We start from the raw sequence: 18178 nt of genomic DNA, 5'->3' as shown, positions 1-18178 counted from the left end.
CGAGGTAAGATTTCTGAAGTACTTAGGCGAGGCAAGATTGGCGCATTCCCCAACAAGGACGTTGGGTTCTTCTAGTGAGGGTGGTCTGTTACAACCTTAAATATACGGCCTCGGTCTTGGCTTGATTATGGATGGCCAGGACCGAGAGGTGCCTAAAAAGAGTTGCGGGTGTGCGATAGGGCACCGGAAATGAGAAGTGCGGAGACAACCAACCTTCTATCGGGGCATGATTGCTGAATGTCAAGACCGAGAGAAGGGTGCCGAAGATGGGTCGTGTGTGTGCGACATAGGCACAAGGTTGGAGTCAAGGGTTTGTCGTGGTATGATTGCGGAATTCCAAAACTGAATGAATGCCTAGGAGGAGTCGTGTGCGTGCGATGTGGGCATAAGAGTGACAATGTCTAGCGCATTGAAAGAATGCATGCATGGAGTGCGGGAAAAAAACGGAGCCGACTGGTGACGGTTAGATGAGGACCGGTGGCGACCAGATGGTAGACCCGGAAATGTAGGCATGATGGGTTGAGGACCGGAAATGTCAGCATAATGGGTAGATGTGGCGGAAAAAGTCAGCAGCAGTTGGGTCCGATGGAAAACGTGGGTATAGTGGACGGTCACAGACCACTACTTGCAGTTATACTCACGTTGAGCAGGTTGAGGCGCATCTAGACCGAGGAAGAACGTGATACTGGAGTAGTGGGCAGTTAAAGACCCACTACTGGAAGTTAGGACCCACGATTCAACAGCAACTGCCTGACAGTTATTCCCCACACCCTGAGTTCGTTATTTTCCTAGACAGATTGTTATTCTTTAGCTATAAATATAACTCTTGATATGCACAAGACGTTTAGGAAGGACTTTGGTAGATAAATACCGCCATCTAGTGAGTGTCCATTTTGTGTGCAGCCTTGAGCATTTAGAGCCATTTATATTGTCTTGAGTGAGATTTAATACAAGTATTAAGTTGGGTGCAACCCATAATTGTGTGTTCTCTTTCCTGCATACTTATTGATTATTGTGAGTTTGTTGGCTATTTCTGTGCAAGAAATAAACTTTGGGAGTTGGCTAATAGAAAATAATAGGATTGACAGGATCCACATAAAGGTGAATAAATATTGGAAATCCAACACCTATAGAGAAATTTAAATACCTGATTTAAACATATAATTTTATAGGAGCTAGTTAGTTCAATATTCAAATCATTATTTAAGAAGCACTCTAATAGAGAAATTTAAATACCTGATTTAAACATATAATTTTATATGAGCTAGTTAGTTCAATATTCAAACCATTATTTAAGAAGCACTCTAAGTAAAATTCTATCAACAATAATTCAAAGTTACTCACAAACTCTATACTACACTTTCACTCTTAAAAACTACTTCAAAGTTACAAAATGTGTTATAGGGTTGATACTTACTTTTGGTTAGATACCTAGCACCAAGGAGCTCTGCTTATTTCCTTATTGAATTTAACCAGCATTGATATTAATGCTTTTTGTCTTATTGTTAAAATCTCATATATTTGGAATGGAAGATGGTATGTGAGATCTCTCCTTAATTTTGTACTCGATATATTTAGGAGTTCCTGGTCCCTTAAATTTTTTTTGAAACTTAGAGACAGCGCGGGCAAGATGATCATCATACAAATTGAAAACGGTAATGACACTCTGTTTTGGCATGACCCCTGGTTCGAAAACAGACACTTCCTTCATAGCAGCGTCTTCTCCATCACTCATATCAGGCAAAAATGTCAATTGTCCACAGTTCAACAAGTCAAAAGCGGCGATTGAAACAACCTTCTAAGGACTATTCTAGAAGGTGCGAGAATCCTTGATGCACTTTCATCCTATCATCTAAATAACCATGAGGATTCTCGTGTTTGGAGTGTCGAGAACAATGGTAGGTTCAACTTAGGGTCTGTTTGGGATTGTGTTCATGATCATGGGGATGTTGTCCCATGGTATCACTTAGTGTGGTCTACCAAAGTGATCCCCAGACAATAATTCTTTATATGGCTCGCCTTCCGTAAGAGACTCAATACCCATGACCGGATAAAGAAGTACATGAGCATCCCAGATCCTAATTGCCTTCTTTGCTCGGGAAATAAGGAGTCCATTGAACACCTCTTTGGGAACTTCCCTTTTGCCTCCTTGCTTTGGCACAAATTCTCCGCATCAATAAACCTCCTCAACTTCCCAAACGAATGGACCGACATCAAGGACCTCTCCATCATCAAGACCAAGAGCAACGACTTCAGCTCCAATACCTTCAAGTATTTTTTCACCAACATTGTTTATCACATTTGGATGGAGAGGAGAGCCTTCTCAGGTGTCTGCAACAATGCGGATACAGTCTGGAACAATATTATCACTGACAAAAACTCCCTCGTCCGAATGTGGAGACGTATTCCCACAAGCGAGAAGAATTGGTTAATCTGTAAAAACTGAAACACCGCTTACGATAAAGTCACCATGACCAATGATTTCATTGCATTTTAATTTTCAATTCTCATTTGTCATCTTTTATCTCTCTTTTTATTGTACCTCATTCATTTTGTTTTTACTCTGATTTCCTTTAAACTCATGTAACTCCTTTTCCTTTTTATGGCTTTTATTATATTGACGATACATCGTCTTTCACAAAAAAAATAAACAACTCATTCTCTTCTACTAAGTTTTGGGATCTCATCAAGTATAGAGGCTTAGGTTAGTATGTGGAAAGTTGTTTTATTGTCAAATATGGTTCATATGCATAAGTTCATCACATTGTTCGCTTTTCATGAAAGGATTATGATAAAAGACAAGTTCAATAATATTTATGAGAGTTGCATATCTATTGTGTGAATTCTGCATAGAATGATGGTGAAACTATTGATTGTCTTCTAATGTCCCTACTCTCTCTATGACTATATCGTGGAATAGTTAAAAAATCATTCATAGTATATTACAACCAAATTACTGTAACATCTAATTCTTTTAACAATAGAAAGATAAAATAATGAACAATTTCAAAGTAATGTCAAAGTTAAATTATCGATATTAAGGGAGAAAGAAGTGCACTGATACATAATAAAAACTAATACAGAAAAAATATATACCTTTTCTGTTAGATTCTTTAGTCTAAATCTTTAATCATTAAATCTATATTCTTAATACTCTATGTCGATAAATTGAGATAAACATATGTTGCGGAAACGTACCTGGATCTTGAATGAAGAACGATTCATTAAGCCGTTCTTCGTTATTCTATTCTTCTTGATCTTCTATTGATCTTGGATCTTCACTTGATCTTGGATCTTTTTGTTCTAGATCTGAACCTGGATCAGAATATGGATCTTCTTATTCTGGATCTGGACCTAGATCGGAATGTCTGATGTGGGTGGGGTTTAAGTCTTCCAACCCTTTATCGATAGCCTTCTTGAGTGTTCTTGAGAGATGAACATAAACATTTTTTGTCTAATGAGAGAAACAAATTAGGTAGGTTATCTATATGGGTTGGGGACCTAGCCCTAATATACTCATTTATTATTCGGCCCATCAACTAAATAATAAATGGTATTTTTGCTTCTACATAAATATGTCCCCATATTTATTATAGATGTCTAAATAAGCCCATAACTTTTATACTTTAATAGATCACTTTAATTGGGATTTAATCTTTATTATGGTAACAACTAATATACAATTATTAAATAATATATGTACCCAAATATTGGAAATAATTCCAACAATCTCCCACTTGGGTCATATAATATTCCCTTCAATTGTATATTATAACCTTAAGAGCTCAATATATTGTTATCATTTCCAAATACATCTATATCAATCTCGTCCATCAATTATATCAACATAGGATTAAAGCGATTTTTGTTACATTAGTTCGTAACTAAACCCTCAATAGTCACATATGTCAATACAATCAAATGACATAGATTAAACATGGGTGTGTAGTGTGGATTAATATGTAGTGTGATCTTTAACATGTATAATACCAACTGGTCCTCCTTTATTCCTTATAGAGATCAATCTGAATAACTTTATAATCTTGATTTCTTTAAAAACTAAATCTTTAATTTCTTTAGAAACTGATTCTTTAATGTGCACATAAATTCCAAATTTTATCTATACAAGTATCACAATACAAACTCCCACTAAAACTGTATATCATCTAAATATGCAATATCCATATGAACAATATGTTCATGAAAGACTTCAAATAGAAAATATTTAGAGAACTGGTCCGTAATTTTAGAGTTTGTCCAAATATGCTCAATAGATAAGTAAACATTATGAATTCTTTATTTTCCAAATAGTTTGACTTATTCGAACTCATATTACTCTTAAAGTAAAAGAGCTGTAAATTATTGTCACGTAATATCTTTAGTGGTCTTTCTATATCATTCATAATTTGCAACCCCGGGACAAAATTTTGCAGTCAGATTCTTTAATTGGATGCCACAAAACACCTAATAAATTCTGCCATCAACTTGAAATAATTCGAGTGTCTACTTAATACTCTTCCAAAAATTAATTCTTTAAAGTAAAATGATGTGGCACGAATTTTCGACTTTTTAGTATCCAACAAAATTCGAATCAATATACCAAATGATCTCTATCCGATTCGATTTCACTATATGAGTATGTAATGTTTTGTTCTTAAAATGTCACTGTTTACTTGTTTGGTTGCTTTCTCAATGATCTAAGCCAGGATCCTTCAAGTATTTGTCCAACATCATAAATGTACTTAATTTCTTAATTCATGTAATCTAGAACATACATTAAACTCTTGTTTAAGGAGTATTATGTATATATTTATTTTCAAGGCTAATCTTGAAGTACTTATGAGACTAAATTTGTCCCTAGATCTTTCAAAATGTCCATAAATTAACATCTAGAAATTCTTTAGTCTAGTTTATTTTCTTTAGACCTATAAGGCCTGACCTTAACTGGACAACCCCAAAAGAATTCACTAGTTGTTTTAGTTGAATCTTTATTCCGTATATAAGTTGTAATTTTTAACTCTTCCTTCCAAATGAATCAATTACATGAAGATATTCCATAAATGTTTGTTTCCAAATAAAAAAGTATCTAAAGTAGTTCTTTATTTCTTCATCTTTAATATGAATTGTCAATGCCCACGCCGATGTTTTTTTCACCATCAATTGACTTTTGACAATTAGTTCAACCGTACATCAACACATTTATTTTAGTAATATTGAAGTTACCATCAAATGTGTATGAGTACTGAAGTTAAATTACTCTTAAAACAAACAAAACAAACTATAATATGTATTCTTTTATGCACCACTTTCTTTAGTAATTTTTTTTAGGTGCAATATCTGCAATTCTTACAACTTCATTTCTTTATTATGTATTAAGGTATTTGCTAAGTGAACACTATTTATGTTATTTTGTTTCAATTTTTTATTTTTCTTACACACAATTGATGTGAGTTCATATAGAGACTATGTCTCCCTTTAGACAACTACAATTCACATCAATTAACTTAAGTGTAAATAAGAAAATCCAAATTAGATGCAAGAGAATACATTATTGTAACTCTGACTTTAATGCATTACTTTTGAAACAAAATAAAACATATATTATTTATGAAATCTTTATTCTAATAATACCCTTAGCAATTTTAACCCTTTTAGATATAATGCTTAAAAATACAACAAATTCTAAATATGTCTTAAAAATTATATCATATAAAATGAACTTAAGATGTTGACAAAAAAATAATCCGTATAAGCAGAAGTGTTAACTTGATTAGATAACAAAACAAATGAACAACCATACTCACAAAATTTAATAATCACATAAATTCAAAATAATGGTACGTCTCATCATAAGATACCAAACGCAACATTAATATTTAGTCTTTGGACATTAAATATTAACTTGCAAACGGTACTCTTTTGTAGTAATCAAATATTAGCAATAAGTCCTGTCAAACAATTGGTTATCTTTGGATATTCCAATTATTCACATGGCCTACCGAATAATTGTTACATATTTATTACCACATGTGCATAATGTTATTCTAACCAATTATTTATCTTCCTTTGGGCCGATTAAATAACCGCATGAAATACATACACACTACCTTCTTAATTTATAAAAACATATTAACCTTCACAAGAGAGCCTACTTTTGTAGGATGTTGCTTCAATTAATTGATTTAATAAATTAATAACTTATGTACATACTTTAAGTGTGTAACTCGACCAATTATTAAACTTCCTTTTGTCCGATTAATAATCGCATAGTTACAAACACAACTGTCTTAATCTTATAAAACAAATATGTTCTATAAATTAATAATTTGTACATTATTTAAATTTGCAATCCGACCAATTATTAACCTTCCTTTGGGCCGATTAACAACCGCATAATTAAAAATTTAAGTGGGCCTAAAATTGTACCAAATTTTGAATGTGTTATTAATACCGAAAATCCGAATATTGTTTTATGTATCAAAATTGCATAAATTCCATATGTGTTACACAAAACAAATAATTGTGATTTTACTAATCACTCAATTATTTCTTAATATCAATCAACACAATATATACATAAAGACCGAAATATGTATATATATTCGAATGTGTAATATAACATGATTGATTATTCATTCAAATATAATAATAATAATAAATAATTAAATAATCAATTACACATATTACCTAAAATTCTAAATTTATCAATTATTAGGTTAATTGATTTCCTTAATTCTTAATTCTTGATAAATAACTTAATTCTTGATAAATAAATTATTGATATTTATTTATTCTTTAATTGTAAATTATTATTATTAATAAAATAATAATCTCTTTATTCTTTTCTTTTCTTAATTTCTGAATATATTTATATAAATTGATTTTTTCTTAATTTCTGAATATATTCCATACATTAATTAAGTCATAAATTAAATGGATGTATTCATCCGTTTTTATACTAATTCATTCAATATATTACAAACTTAATGTAATCAATATTTATAAAATATTATAAACATGATAAGTAACTATTTTTCTTTACTTAATTCTCAAATCATAACCTATATCATAGGTATATATTAAAATTCTAGAATTTCATTCTATATTTTACTTTATAATTGTATATAAATGCATTAATACATTACCAATTATTTCAAGAATAAATATTATTTCAATCTTTAACTAATTAAAATAATATTATTATTATTTTAATTTTTTTTAATTAATTATAATAATTAACTATTATTCTATAACTGCATTCCTTAATTCCTTACATAATTATATAATTAGAAGGATAATAAATTAGTATTCTGAAAAATTTCCTTAATTAATTCGGTTATAATTATTATTAAATTTATATATATATATATATATATATATATATATATATAACCGAAATATATATAATATATTATTTAATATCTCCTTAATTATCTAATTAATAATAAAAAGATATTAATTTGACCAATTCTTTAAAAATGTTTCAACTTCTTTACTATAAATTTTTTCGATTTATAATTAATTAATTCCTTAATTAATAATAATTAATTATTATTCTAAAATCTGAATTTTTTAATTAATTATAATTACTTAACTATATAATTAATTATAATTCTCTCATTAATCTATAAATTATTAATTATAAATAGATTATATATAAAGGTTTTAGTTTAATCCATATCCATGTTAATGTTATTGAGTAATATAAAAAAAAAAACTTATACATTTATATCACCTAATTAATTAGGTAAGTATATCCTTAGTATTTGACTCTTCAATGCACATAATTATATATATATATATAACTAAAATCTTTGAATTGTAAAATATATACATTATATATAAAATGTGTTCATGTATATATAACATATAATTTAATAAAGATTATTTCAAAACTGTTCATCTTCTTGATGCTTTAACAAATATTCTTTAACAAATTTTTTTCAATATTTGATATCTTTCTTTATAACATATGCATCAGTTCTTTATTTTAACTTCTTTATCTTTCTAATTAATTAGATATCCATATATTATATCTAATTAGAGAATATGAACCATTCTTTAATTAGATATTCATATATTATATCTAATTAGAGGATATGAACCATTCTTTAATCATAATTCTTTAAACAAAATATGTTCATCAGAATGAATATCTAAAATTATTTAGATATTTGATGTCTTTTCTTTATTTTAATCTAATCCAAAAATTTAGATCAATATATACATCAAATATTGTTATTACTATTCATTAATTCATTCTATCATTATCCGTTCTAACCAAATTAGATCAAGAACATAACTAGCCAAATTAGATCAAGAACAAAAAAAATATCTAATCATATTTTTAAAAAATTCTTATAAACTTAAATATCAATAGATCGACATAGAGAAGCTCTGATACCACTTGTTAGATTCTTTAGTCTAGATCTTTAATCCTTAAATCTATATTCTTAATACTCTATGTCGATAAATTGAGATAAACATATGTTGCGGAAACGTACCTGGATCTTGAATGAAGAACGATTCATTAAGCCGTTCTTCATTATTCTATTCTTCTTGATCTTCTATTGATATTGGATCTTCTCTTGATCTTGGATCTTCTTGTTCTGGATCTGAACCTGGATCAGAATATGGATCTTCTTATTCTGGATCTGGACCTAGATCGGAATGTCTGATGTGGGTGGGGTTTAAGTCTTCCAACCCTTTATCTTCCAACCCTTTATCGATAGCCTTCTTGAGTGTTCTTGAGAGATGAACATAAACTTTTTTTTGTCTAATGAGAGAAACAATTTAGGTAGGCTATCTGGGTTGGGGACCTAGCCCTAATATACCCATTTATTATTCGGCCCATCAACGAAATAATAAATGGTATTTTTGTTTCTACACAAATATGTCCCCATATTTATTATAGATGTCTAAATAAGCCCATAACATTTATACTTTAATAGATCACTTTAATTGGACTTTAATCTTTATTATAGTAACAACTAATATACAATTATTAAATAATATATGTACCAAAATATTGGAAATAATTCCAACATTTTCATGTCTATAAGATTTCATTGGGATAAGGTGGATTTACCTGTATAAGGTGGTAGCAAGGACCTACATGAATTCCAGTAAGATGGGTTCTTGATAATTTTCATTTCCTTAGCAAAATAGGTGAATGAATGGATGTTAGATCTTATTTACATAAACAATTAGGGAGTTCAAGGTATGAAACCTAGAGTAATATGAGATAAACACTTGGGACAAAATGAATACTTGTTTATCTAAATAAACTTCTATAATTTGCACAAATGGAAGAGAACATAAAAAATAGAAAATGAACAAGTCAATATGAAGTCAAATAGAAAACTAAAACAGAGGTAATACTAAGAAGAAGAAAACCTATAGATAGTAGTAGAGATTCTCACAAAATACATGGTTATATAACCAGCTGAAGACAGAATATATTCTTGTAAACATTTCGTCAAACACCATGTAGACTAATACTTGAAGAGTCGAAGAATCAACAATAAAACCAAACAAAAAGAAGATAACAAATATGACCAAATATTGACTACTATTTTACTAGTGTTATATATATATATATATATATATATATATATATTTAAAACTTAATTTGCAATATATTTTTAAAAAATAAATTAATCTTTTTTATTATTGTATACATTTTGTATCAACCCAAAATGATAAATAATATTTTTTACATTCAAAAATAATTTTAACTTATTAATAAAAAAAATGTTATTTGTGAATTTTATAAAAAAAAAAAAAAATCAAAATTTCAAAATTTTATTAGTTTACAAAATATAAATATACATACACAAATGTATAAATAAACTCATAATTGGTCTCAATGTCAAAGTGGTCACCTTCCACACTCAATACAATACAAGATTTTGAATTTTTACAAATACAAATTTATATAAATTATATTTGTAGATAAGATGCAGGTAACAAATCGTATATTTGTTCGATCATAGTGTAAACGTACCTGTAAGGTCATAAGGTTAAACATTGAGATTGGTGGTTGAAGATTTTAATAGAAGCTTCATTTCTCTCTCGACCTAAAAGATTGAAAATCTTAACTACATTTTATTATTAAATGAATCTTAAATTTGTAGAACTCGAGGTTATTAGTTTTTTCTTTAACAATAAAACAAACTCTAGCTTTTGATCCTAATTGTAAGCATAAATTTGTAAGTATATATTATTAAAAATAAAAATATCAATCTTAATGAGTTAAATGTCATCCAAACAAATAAAGAAAATTTAGAATGTCATACTTTCTTATTATTGCACTCTTTCTTAAATTCAAATATAAAAATAATATATGCAAATAGATCCTCTCCTCCTTAAATTCAACCACTTGTTTAATGGAATCCAATTCCATTGACTATTTTGGAAAGAAAATATATTTCTTCATATAGATAGTTGTTGATATCTCGATGCGCTTCTCTTCAAATAAGGCACAATGTATTGCATCATAATCGTTTCCGATAACTCGAGGTGCCGTCCCGATACATTTATAAATTGAACTCTCCCGGCTTCGTCTAAACTCCTTAAACCAATCCAATCTTCCTTGTACAATGTTGTCTACAGTATAAAGATATCAAATATTATTATCATTGTTATTATTGACAGTGTCAAAATTCAAACCATTATTATACTCACCTCTTGAGCAGCCAAAACCTTTTCCCGCGACCCATTTGAGAAATACCCGAACCATGAGGTTTCTTTTGGAATCAAAACCTCATCATCCTCAAACTATTAATAACCAAAACAAGAAAACAGGAATCATGCCAATAAAACAGGATTAATCCAGTATGCTCTTATAAACTGAAAAGTTGTGAAAAGAAAAGACAGTTCCACTCACCATTATAAGCACAAGATTCTGCAAACTGGCGAATCTTTTCTTGTAAACAGCATCCTTGTGATCCTTGTATTCGTTATTCAGTCGAGGAAGAAACTTGCATCCTTTCATGTATTGATTAATAGCCTAACAAAGTATATAAAGTTGTAAAATCGTATAAGAAGCCCGACAATTATATAGGTGAAATCTAGATACTCACAGTTGGGTCTTTTATATAACCAGCTGGTGCAAAGTTTTCCTGCAATTAAATTATTTCTCAAATTTTTTTTTGGAATAAAAGGAGATTCAATATCGGAGGAAAATCGTACCTGCACATATTTACTATATACTCCTAATTTTATAATATAGTTCACCAGATTGCAGATTCTTTGGGACTGCAGGAAGAAAAAAAAACTAAAACTTATCTGGTAAGAAGCAAACCACCATAAAGGATGCATCTCCCAAGAATGACATCTTCATTTAAATTCCAAAAACAGTAACTTTTGAGGCAGCAAGGAAAGTAAACTTACACTACAAAAAGGAAACGAACCTATCCCGGTATGTGGACCACCCAGTGATACGAAATTATTCACCTATTTTCATCAAGTTGTTGCAGAAATCAAGTAAATGGAAATTTAATACATTTTAATGGTCAAGAATCTTACTTGAGGGGCTCCTTCACAAAACTCAATAATAGCACGACCAATTATACTTCCCTGAAGGAAAAATCCTCAAATTTATCCAATACATACATTTCACCCATAAAAGGAATGAGATAAACATTTTCGATTTATTTCATTGAACAAACCTGGGAAAGTCCAACTATATTGTAGCCTTTGATGAGCTCACTAATATTTTTCACCTGCAAGTTGCAGAAAGGAAAGGGCTAAGGGAATATGCTTTATATATACCTGCTCAATTATTAGACAAACCAGGTAGCTCTACCACCTGCTCACAAGCAATTTCAGTCTGCAAGAAGTAAAACCGAAACAGATCTAGTTAAATTTGGAGAAGAAAATAGCTGAGTCTGGGATTTGCCATGGGTAACAGACAAACCTGTTTTGTGACTGGCACGAACCAAGAATCTCCAGTTTCTCTGTTTGAAGGAAACAAGTGATCAGTCTAATGAATAGGAAACAATACAATCGAGCGAGGATATAAACTAGACAGAGATATTACATGCAATATCCTTGGGAACCCGACCAATTGCTTAAAAGATTGGTAAAATTATCCACTCCACTGGTTGTGCATTTATGTGTAACTCCTGCAATATTAAACAAAGAATTATCAAAAACACAATCATGTCTTCAATTGTACTTACTATGTTCAAACTGGAATAACAATGAAAAGAAACTAAAACTTAAATGAAGTAAAAAAAAAACAATAGACTTTCACATCAGTTAGCAATTGCGGAGAGTGTCCAAGAATATTACCATGGAAAACGACGAAAGGGAGAGAATACGAAGACGTAAATGCCCAAAACAGTGGCAATGTAAGAATGATTAAATTCGCCATCTTCAGAAGCAGCTAAATTACCAATCTTCTTGTTTGATTTCAGGAGCAATGAAAGCATGAAACTGAGGAAGCTTTACCAGAGGAGAAGCGGCTACAAGTGAACAAACGTGACAAGTATATATATTGATTATATTCACATTTTGCTTGAGAACGTGTTGCGTTAGAGAGAATTTGTTTACTTTTTTTCTAAAAAAATATTTTTTTTAAAATTTTTTTAAATCACTTTAAAATAAGAAAACCGAACAAACCAATAAAACGTTGTTGAAAAAATCTATATCAAATAATATGAACGACAATAAAAATTATCTTTTAGTCTAGATTGTAATGGACCATCTATATATATGTAACCAAAATATTAAGAAACTCATATAAATCATGTGAGAATAAATGTAAGAGGGGTTTTATATGATATACCAATTTGTGTAACTATTTATTAAAAAAAAAGAAAAATAATTACAGATCCAATTATTTTGTTTACTTTGTTGTTATAAAGGGAACGAACACGAATTCGAGAAATTATGATCAACACAGTTTGAGGGTATGGAAAATAAATGATTCACCAACGGTTTAAAGTATTATTCGGATTATAAATTCTTAAATAAAAAATTTGATACGACTAAAGAAGATGCCCAAATGAACAAAAACATAACATAAACTCAAATTTGATTGATGGAAAGAGAAACAATGCACCCTCTAATGCTAGAAAAGTCATTTGAGGGGTCAAAAATAAATAATTTTTCGACTTCTCGTGTTCACTTTAATCTCGTTTTAACATCATCAAATTATTATTTTTAATGATTCATGTATATTAAAAATGATAATTATCGTTTAATCACAATAATAAAAAATGAGATGAGAAAATAAAAGAAAATGAAAAAGAAAAACGAAGAATATAATTAACCATTTTTCTCAATAGGTTCTTGTAGGTATTTAAGAAGAACGTTACTCTCAAACTGACTTCACCAACTTTTCAAACGAATCTCATAAATTGTCATAATAAAAAAATTATGAATGGTATGTAATAAAGGACTACAATCATTGAAAATTTAACAATTTCTCTCCACCTAGCTAAATAGTTCACCAAAATATAATTGAGATAGTAACCCAAATATATAGGTATGTCTTATTAGTCACATAAAAACTCCGACATCACCTAGTGAATCACAATAGTACTCCACAAAAGACTCTAGATACTAGTCACCTCTCGACAATACAAAAGTAAATGAGTTGTTGATTTAACATTACCGTGACACAAACGACTTATCATAATACAATTTTTTTATACACATATCATTCATAAAAATCTCATCATTAATATCGCTTCATCTAAAAAACGAGATCTTTGACTCATGAGACTTCTATCAACATAAATCATATGAACTCATATTAGCGAATAAATTATAATAATGCTCCACATTAAAACTGTCTATGTTTTTCCAACACATAACGTCTTGTTTAGATGGAAATATTTGCTCGTGACTTACCCAAAGTAACTCTATTAGGATAAAAACTCTCTAAAGTTTAATCTATTTCTATATTGAAGAATGTTATATAAATATATATATATATATATATATATATATATATATATATAATATTAACTTCTTTTACTTAAATTTTTTTTGTTTAATAAATTTATCATAACCCTATAATAATTTCATTAATTTCAACGCATTCTAAATAAGAATAGAATCACTCTTCTTTTGAACTATTTTTAGTTTCATTCATCTATTTAACTAAAATTACATATATAATTATTTATAAGTTCTTTTCTGCAAAAATATTTAATAAAACATTTCTAGACTTTGACATGAAAATAAAAAGAGCTTTGATGCATTCTTAGTATAAAAATAATTAATAAATAGTTTTATTACGGGAACAAATATTGAAGTTTAAAAAAAGAAGATAATTTATAAGATAAAATAATATTAGAATGCATTAATTATTATTTGTTTTTAACTTTTTATTTTATGTTATTTTATTTTAAATATCGCTATCTCTTTTATATCTTTTTCTTTCACCTCTCTCTTTATTTTTAATTTTCTTTTAGTTTTCTTTCATTTGAAGTTGTCATGCGAAACGCTTAAAGCTCGAGCATAATATGAGAGTTTCAAATTAGAACTTCACATGAGAACCTTACTTGAAAACTTCAAGTGAGAATTTTATAGGGGAGTTTCACTTGAGAGCTAAAAATGATTGTTTTGAGAGTTTCACAGAGGTGTTGCATGGCTCTTATGTGAAGCAATTTTTTTAACAATTTTTTTTTTTATAAATAATAATTTTAATTATTATTTTTATGTTTCATTATAAAACCACTTATTATTTTTATTTAATAATAATAACATAATATTTTATTTAAAAAGTATACAATTTTAAAATAACAATACATAAATATAATAACATAAGTTTTAAAAATATCCAATTCTATGCAAAAAAAATATATATTTATATATTTTTATTTCACTTATTTATTCTGTATATAAGAAAAAATAATAATATGCATGTGCAGAACCACCTTTAGAATTTGTTGATTTGCTATGAATCTACACCATAATAATTTATGTATATCAAATACAATGTTGGCCTCACTCAAATAGCTTACAACATTAGATAAGATTTTAAAGCAATTATATAAATATGCTTTGTAGTAAGAAGAGGGAAACATTTGTGTAAATTGAATCATACATGTAAATAAAGAAACATATACCATAGGAAATCACATTATTTCATTTAAGAAAGGAAAATCTAAATTACTTAATCTTTTTTAATTACCTAGCATCCGTGTTCGGAAAAAAAATACTTGCATGTCCATGTATTATCCTCTTTTGTATTTTCATTTTTAATATCAGTCTTAAATACATGTATTTTGACTTAGGCTTGTTCCGACTATTATATCTCAACTTATCTTTCTCACCTCTATTATCATGTCTTCTCCGGTTTTCAACAACAAACACATTTGATGTCTATGACGAAAAATCTTGAGATTTTTGTCACAATTCTTCATTGAAAGACACCACTAATTTTGACAATCTCTAATGTTATTGCACCATTAGAAACATAGTTATAAATAGAAACTTTAAAATTCTCTCATGAATCAGGCATATTAATCAATAACCATGTTAGAATAAAAAGAGAAATTGTATTGAATGCATTATGTTTTAGAGTTACATAAATTATGTCTATTATATAAACATTACATTAAACTTATAAGGAAACTAATATAATAATATAATATAATTTAATAATGATATCACAATTTATAATATTGTGATAATATATTATATATATATTATCTTATATTATAACAACTCTGCTCAAACTCGTGAGTCTCGAGATCCATCCAGCGATGGGATGACAATGTGTTGCATAAAAGAAATAAGCGAAGAATATAAAATCTCATGAGCATAGAATGCTGAGGTGAAATAACATTTGAAAAACTCACACTAACGAAAGAATGATAGTGTGTTGACTAAATAACCAGTAAATAAGCACATATGATTGAATTAAAACCAATAAAATATGAGCATTGAATATTGGGATAAAACAAAAACTAAAAACAAAACTCAGATAATATTATTGCCGATTAAATAAGAACATCAACATAATTATTTAAAAGAAAATTTTTTATAAAAAATATAATAATAATAATAATAATAATAATAATAATAATAATAATAATAATGATTATTAGATCCCTCCATCAATGGCTAAGGTAACCATTGATGAAAACAGCGGAAAACTAAATTTTGTATTTCAATAACAAAATTTTGGCTCTGACACCATGTTATAATATAGAGAATTGTTATATTAGAATGATATTTTAGAGTTACATGAGTTATGTCTATTATATAGATATTACATTAAACTTATAAGGAAACTAATATAATAATATATTATAATATAATATAATATAATATAATATAATAATGATATTATCAAAATTTATAATATTGTGATAATATCTTACATATATATTATCTTATATTATAACAAACCAAAGTTCTTGAATATCGTCAAAGTTCATTCACATTCCTGACAACTGATAAGAACATCTGAAACTCATTCAAGTGACAGCCATAAAAACACTATCACTATATCTCAAACGAATAATTTTTTGGAAAAAAAATAATTTGTTACTTCATGTCTTTGAAACATAAAATTTCTCAAGTTTACTCCGCAAAATAGGTGCATTTGTCTTATGTTATATGTGATTATAAACATTCTCTTCAACAAATTAACGAATGAAACCACTTACTTGTTCATGCTCAAAAACTCATTCCTCATCAGATTTAGAGATTAGTTTCTCAATATCAAAAATAGGTAAATGCAAAGACTTCACAAATAAAAGATCTTTCATTTTACCCTTTCATATATGATAGTTTGAACCATTCAACAAATTATTTTGTTTGTGTTAATCTCCATAAACCATTCAAAATCAAAGACGCTTGAATCAAGCTATGATACCACTATGTTGAGAATAAAACGGAATAATCACACTTCTGGATTACCATCTCCATTCCCCGACAACTGGAAATTGAAATATTTTTACGTCACTAGTGTTCTTGGAAGTTATTTGTCCAATGAATGTCATATTCTTCTGGGTAGTGCACATGACTGACCTTTTCTCGGTATGAGGACAAAGAAGAAGATGAAATCATTATTTTTTTTCCATTTTTTAAAATTTTTTTAATCTTGGACATGATGCAAGACACATTTGGCGTGAGATCGATAAGAAATAGTAATAATGAGACGTAAGCAAAAGAAATCTTCGTTAAACTTATTAAAGTTACATCTAAGGGGATATATGTATTATTATCTCTTTATACTAGAAGTTGTGTTCATTAATGTGCAGCATTCGAGTAACTCAATTATCTTTCTCATAGTGGCTAGAGAGACCATTGAAGCCAGTACCAGGAGACTGTGAGTACCATTTGCATGCTCATTGACTACTTTTTCTTTATCCAACAACAATTGAGGTAATATATATTTTATCTTGACAATTGCTTATCATTTAAGAGATTTGCCCTCAATTAGCGTTGAAGCCTGGTTAAAAATCTTAAATAGATAAAGTACTAGACAGTAAAAAATTATTTAGATTTTCCATGCTTTAGCTCATCTGACATTAATTTCATTTAGGTTATCAAAAACTAGAATTGAAGTGTGTAGAGAATCAATAAATGATATTGCAAATGATTAATATTACTTCCTGATTGACATTTTTCTTGTGTGGTAAATGATTCCAATTACTGCACCTCTTCCTTTCATACTTCAAACAAGCAAAGAAGTCTGCAACGTCATTTAGGAATGTACGTGACTTTTAGATTTTTTCATGTGCCAAAATATATTTTATTTCTTATTCAACTAACTGATTGCTTCTCAAGTTCATGTAGTAAAACTTATTTATACATACCATCTGCAAGTAACATTAACTAGACAAATTTTCGATTGGAACAAAAATTAAAAGTTGTGTTGAATGAAGACGATGAATGGTGTTCTTACAACTTCAAAGGGATTGTTACTCAAAGTCGCTAAATCTTTAAAATTTGATTACAGTACTTATATTTTTAATTTATATATTATTTGACATCACCTTGTTTTTTTAGTTTATGTGATTTATTCCGGTACGAACAATTGACCTAGATACTTTAAATGGTTTGAATACTATTAAATGTTACAATGCAGTATATTGTTTCTATCCTGTTTCATTATGTTGTATTTTGTAGAATGTTTCATTATGTTATATTTTTTAGAATTAATATTCTTGTAAGTTGATTAAGACAATATTTCATCACTATTATT

At 28.5% G+C, this 18178-nt stretch overlaps 2 protein-coding genes across 2 annotated transcripts in view; both read right to left on the bottom strand.

Moving 5' to 3' along the window:
• Window positions 1–18178, bottom strand: part of LOC124944604 (palmitoyl-protein thioesterase 1-like) — a 42745-nt gene that overhangs the window by 10651 nt on the left and 13916 nt on the right. The gene's annotated exons all lie outside the window — the stretch shown is intronic.
• LOC124944781 (palmitoyl-protein thioesterase 1-like) lies at window positions 10332–12379 on the bottom strand. The gene is made up of 12 exons (XM_047485126.1): window positions 12298–12379; window positions 12044–12128; window positions 11921–11960; window positions 11813–11833; window positions 11673–11726; window positions 11530–11580; window positions 11395–11457; window positions 11194–11259; window positions 11085–11123; window positions 10889–11011; window positions 10687–10779; window positions 10332–10608 (listed from the first exon to the last, which is right to left on the bottom strand). Exons 1-12 carry the CDS (start codon window positions 12377–12379, stop codon window positions 10435–10437), a joined length of 891 nt encoding a protein of 296 aa, XP_047341082.1. The 3' UTR covers window positions 10332–10434.

This window comes from Impatiens glandulifera, chromosome 7, assembly GCF_907164915.1.
Source record: "Impatiens glandulifera chromosome 7, dImpGla2.1, whole genome shotgun sequence".
Classification (NCBI taxonomy): Eukaryota; Viridiplantae; Streptophyta; class Magnoliopsida; order Ericales; family Balsaminaceae; genus Impatiens; species Impatiens glandulifera.
This window is presented reverse-complemented; position numbering and strand designations above follow the sequence as displayed.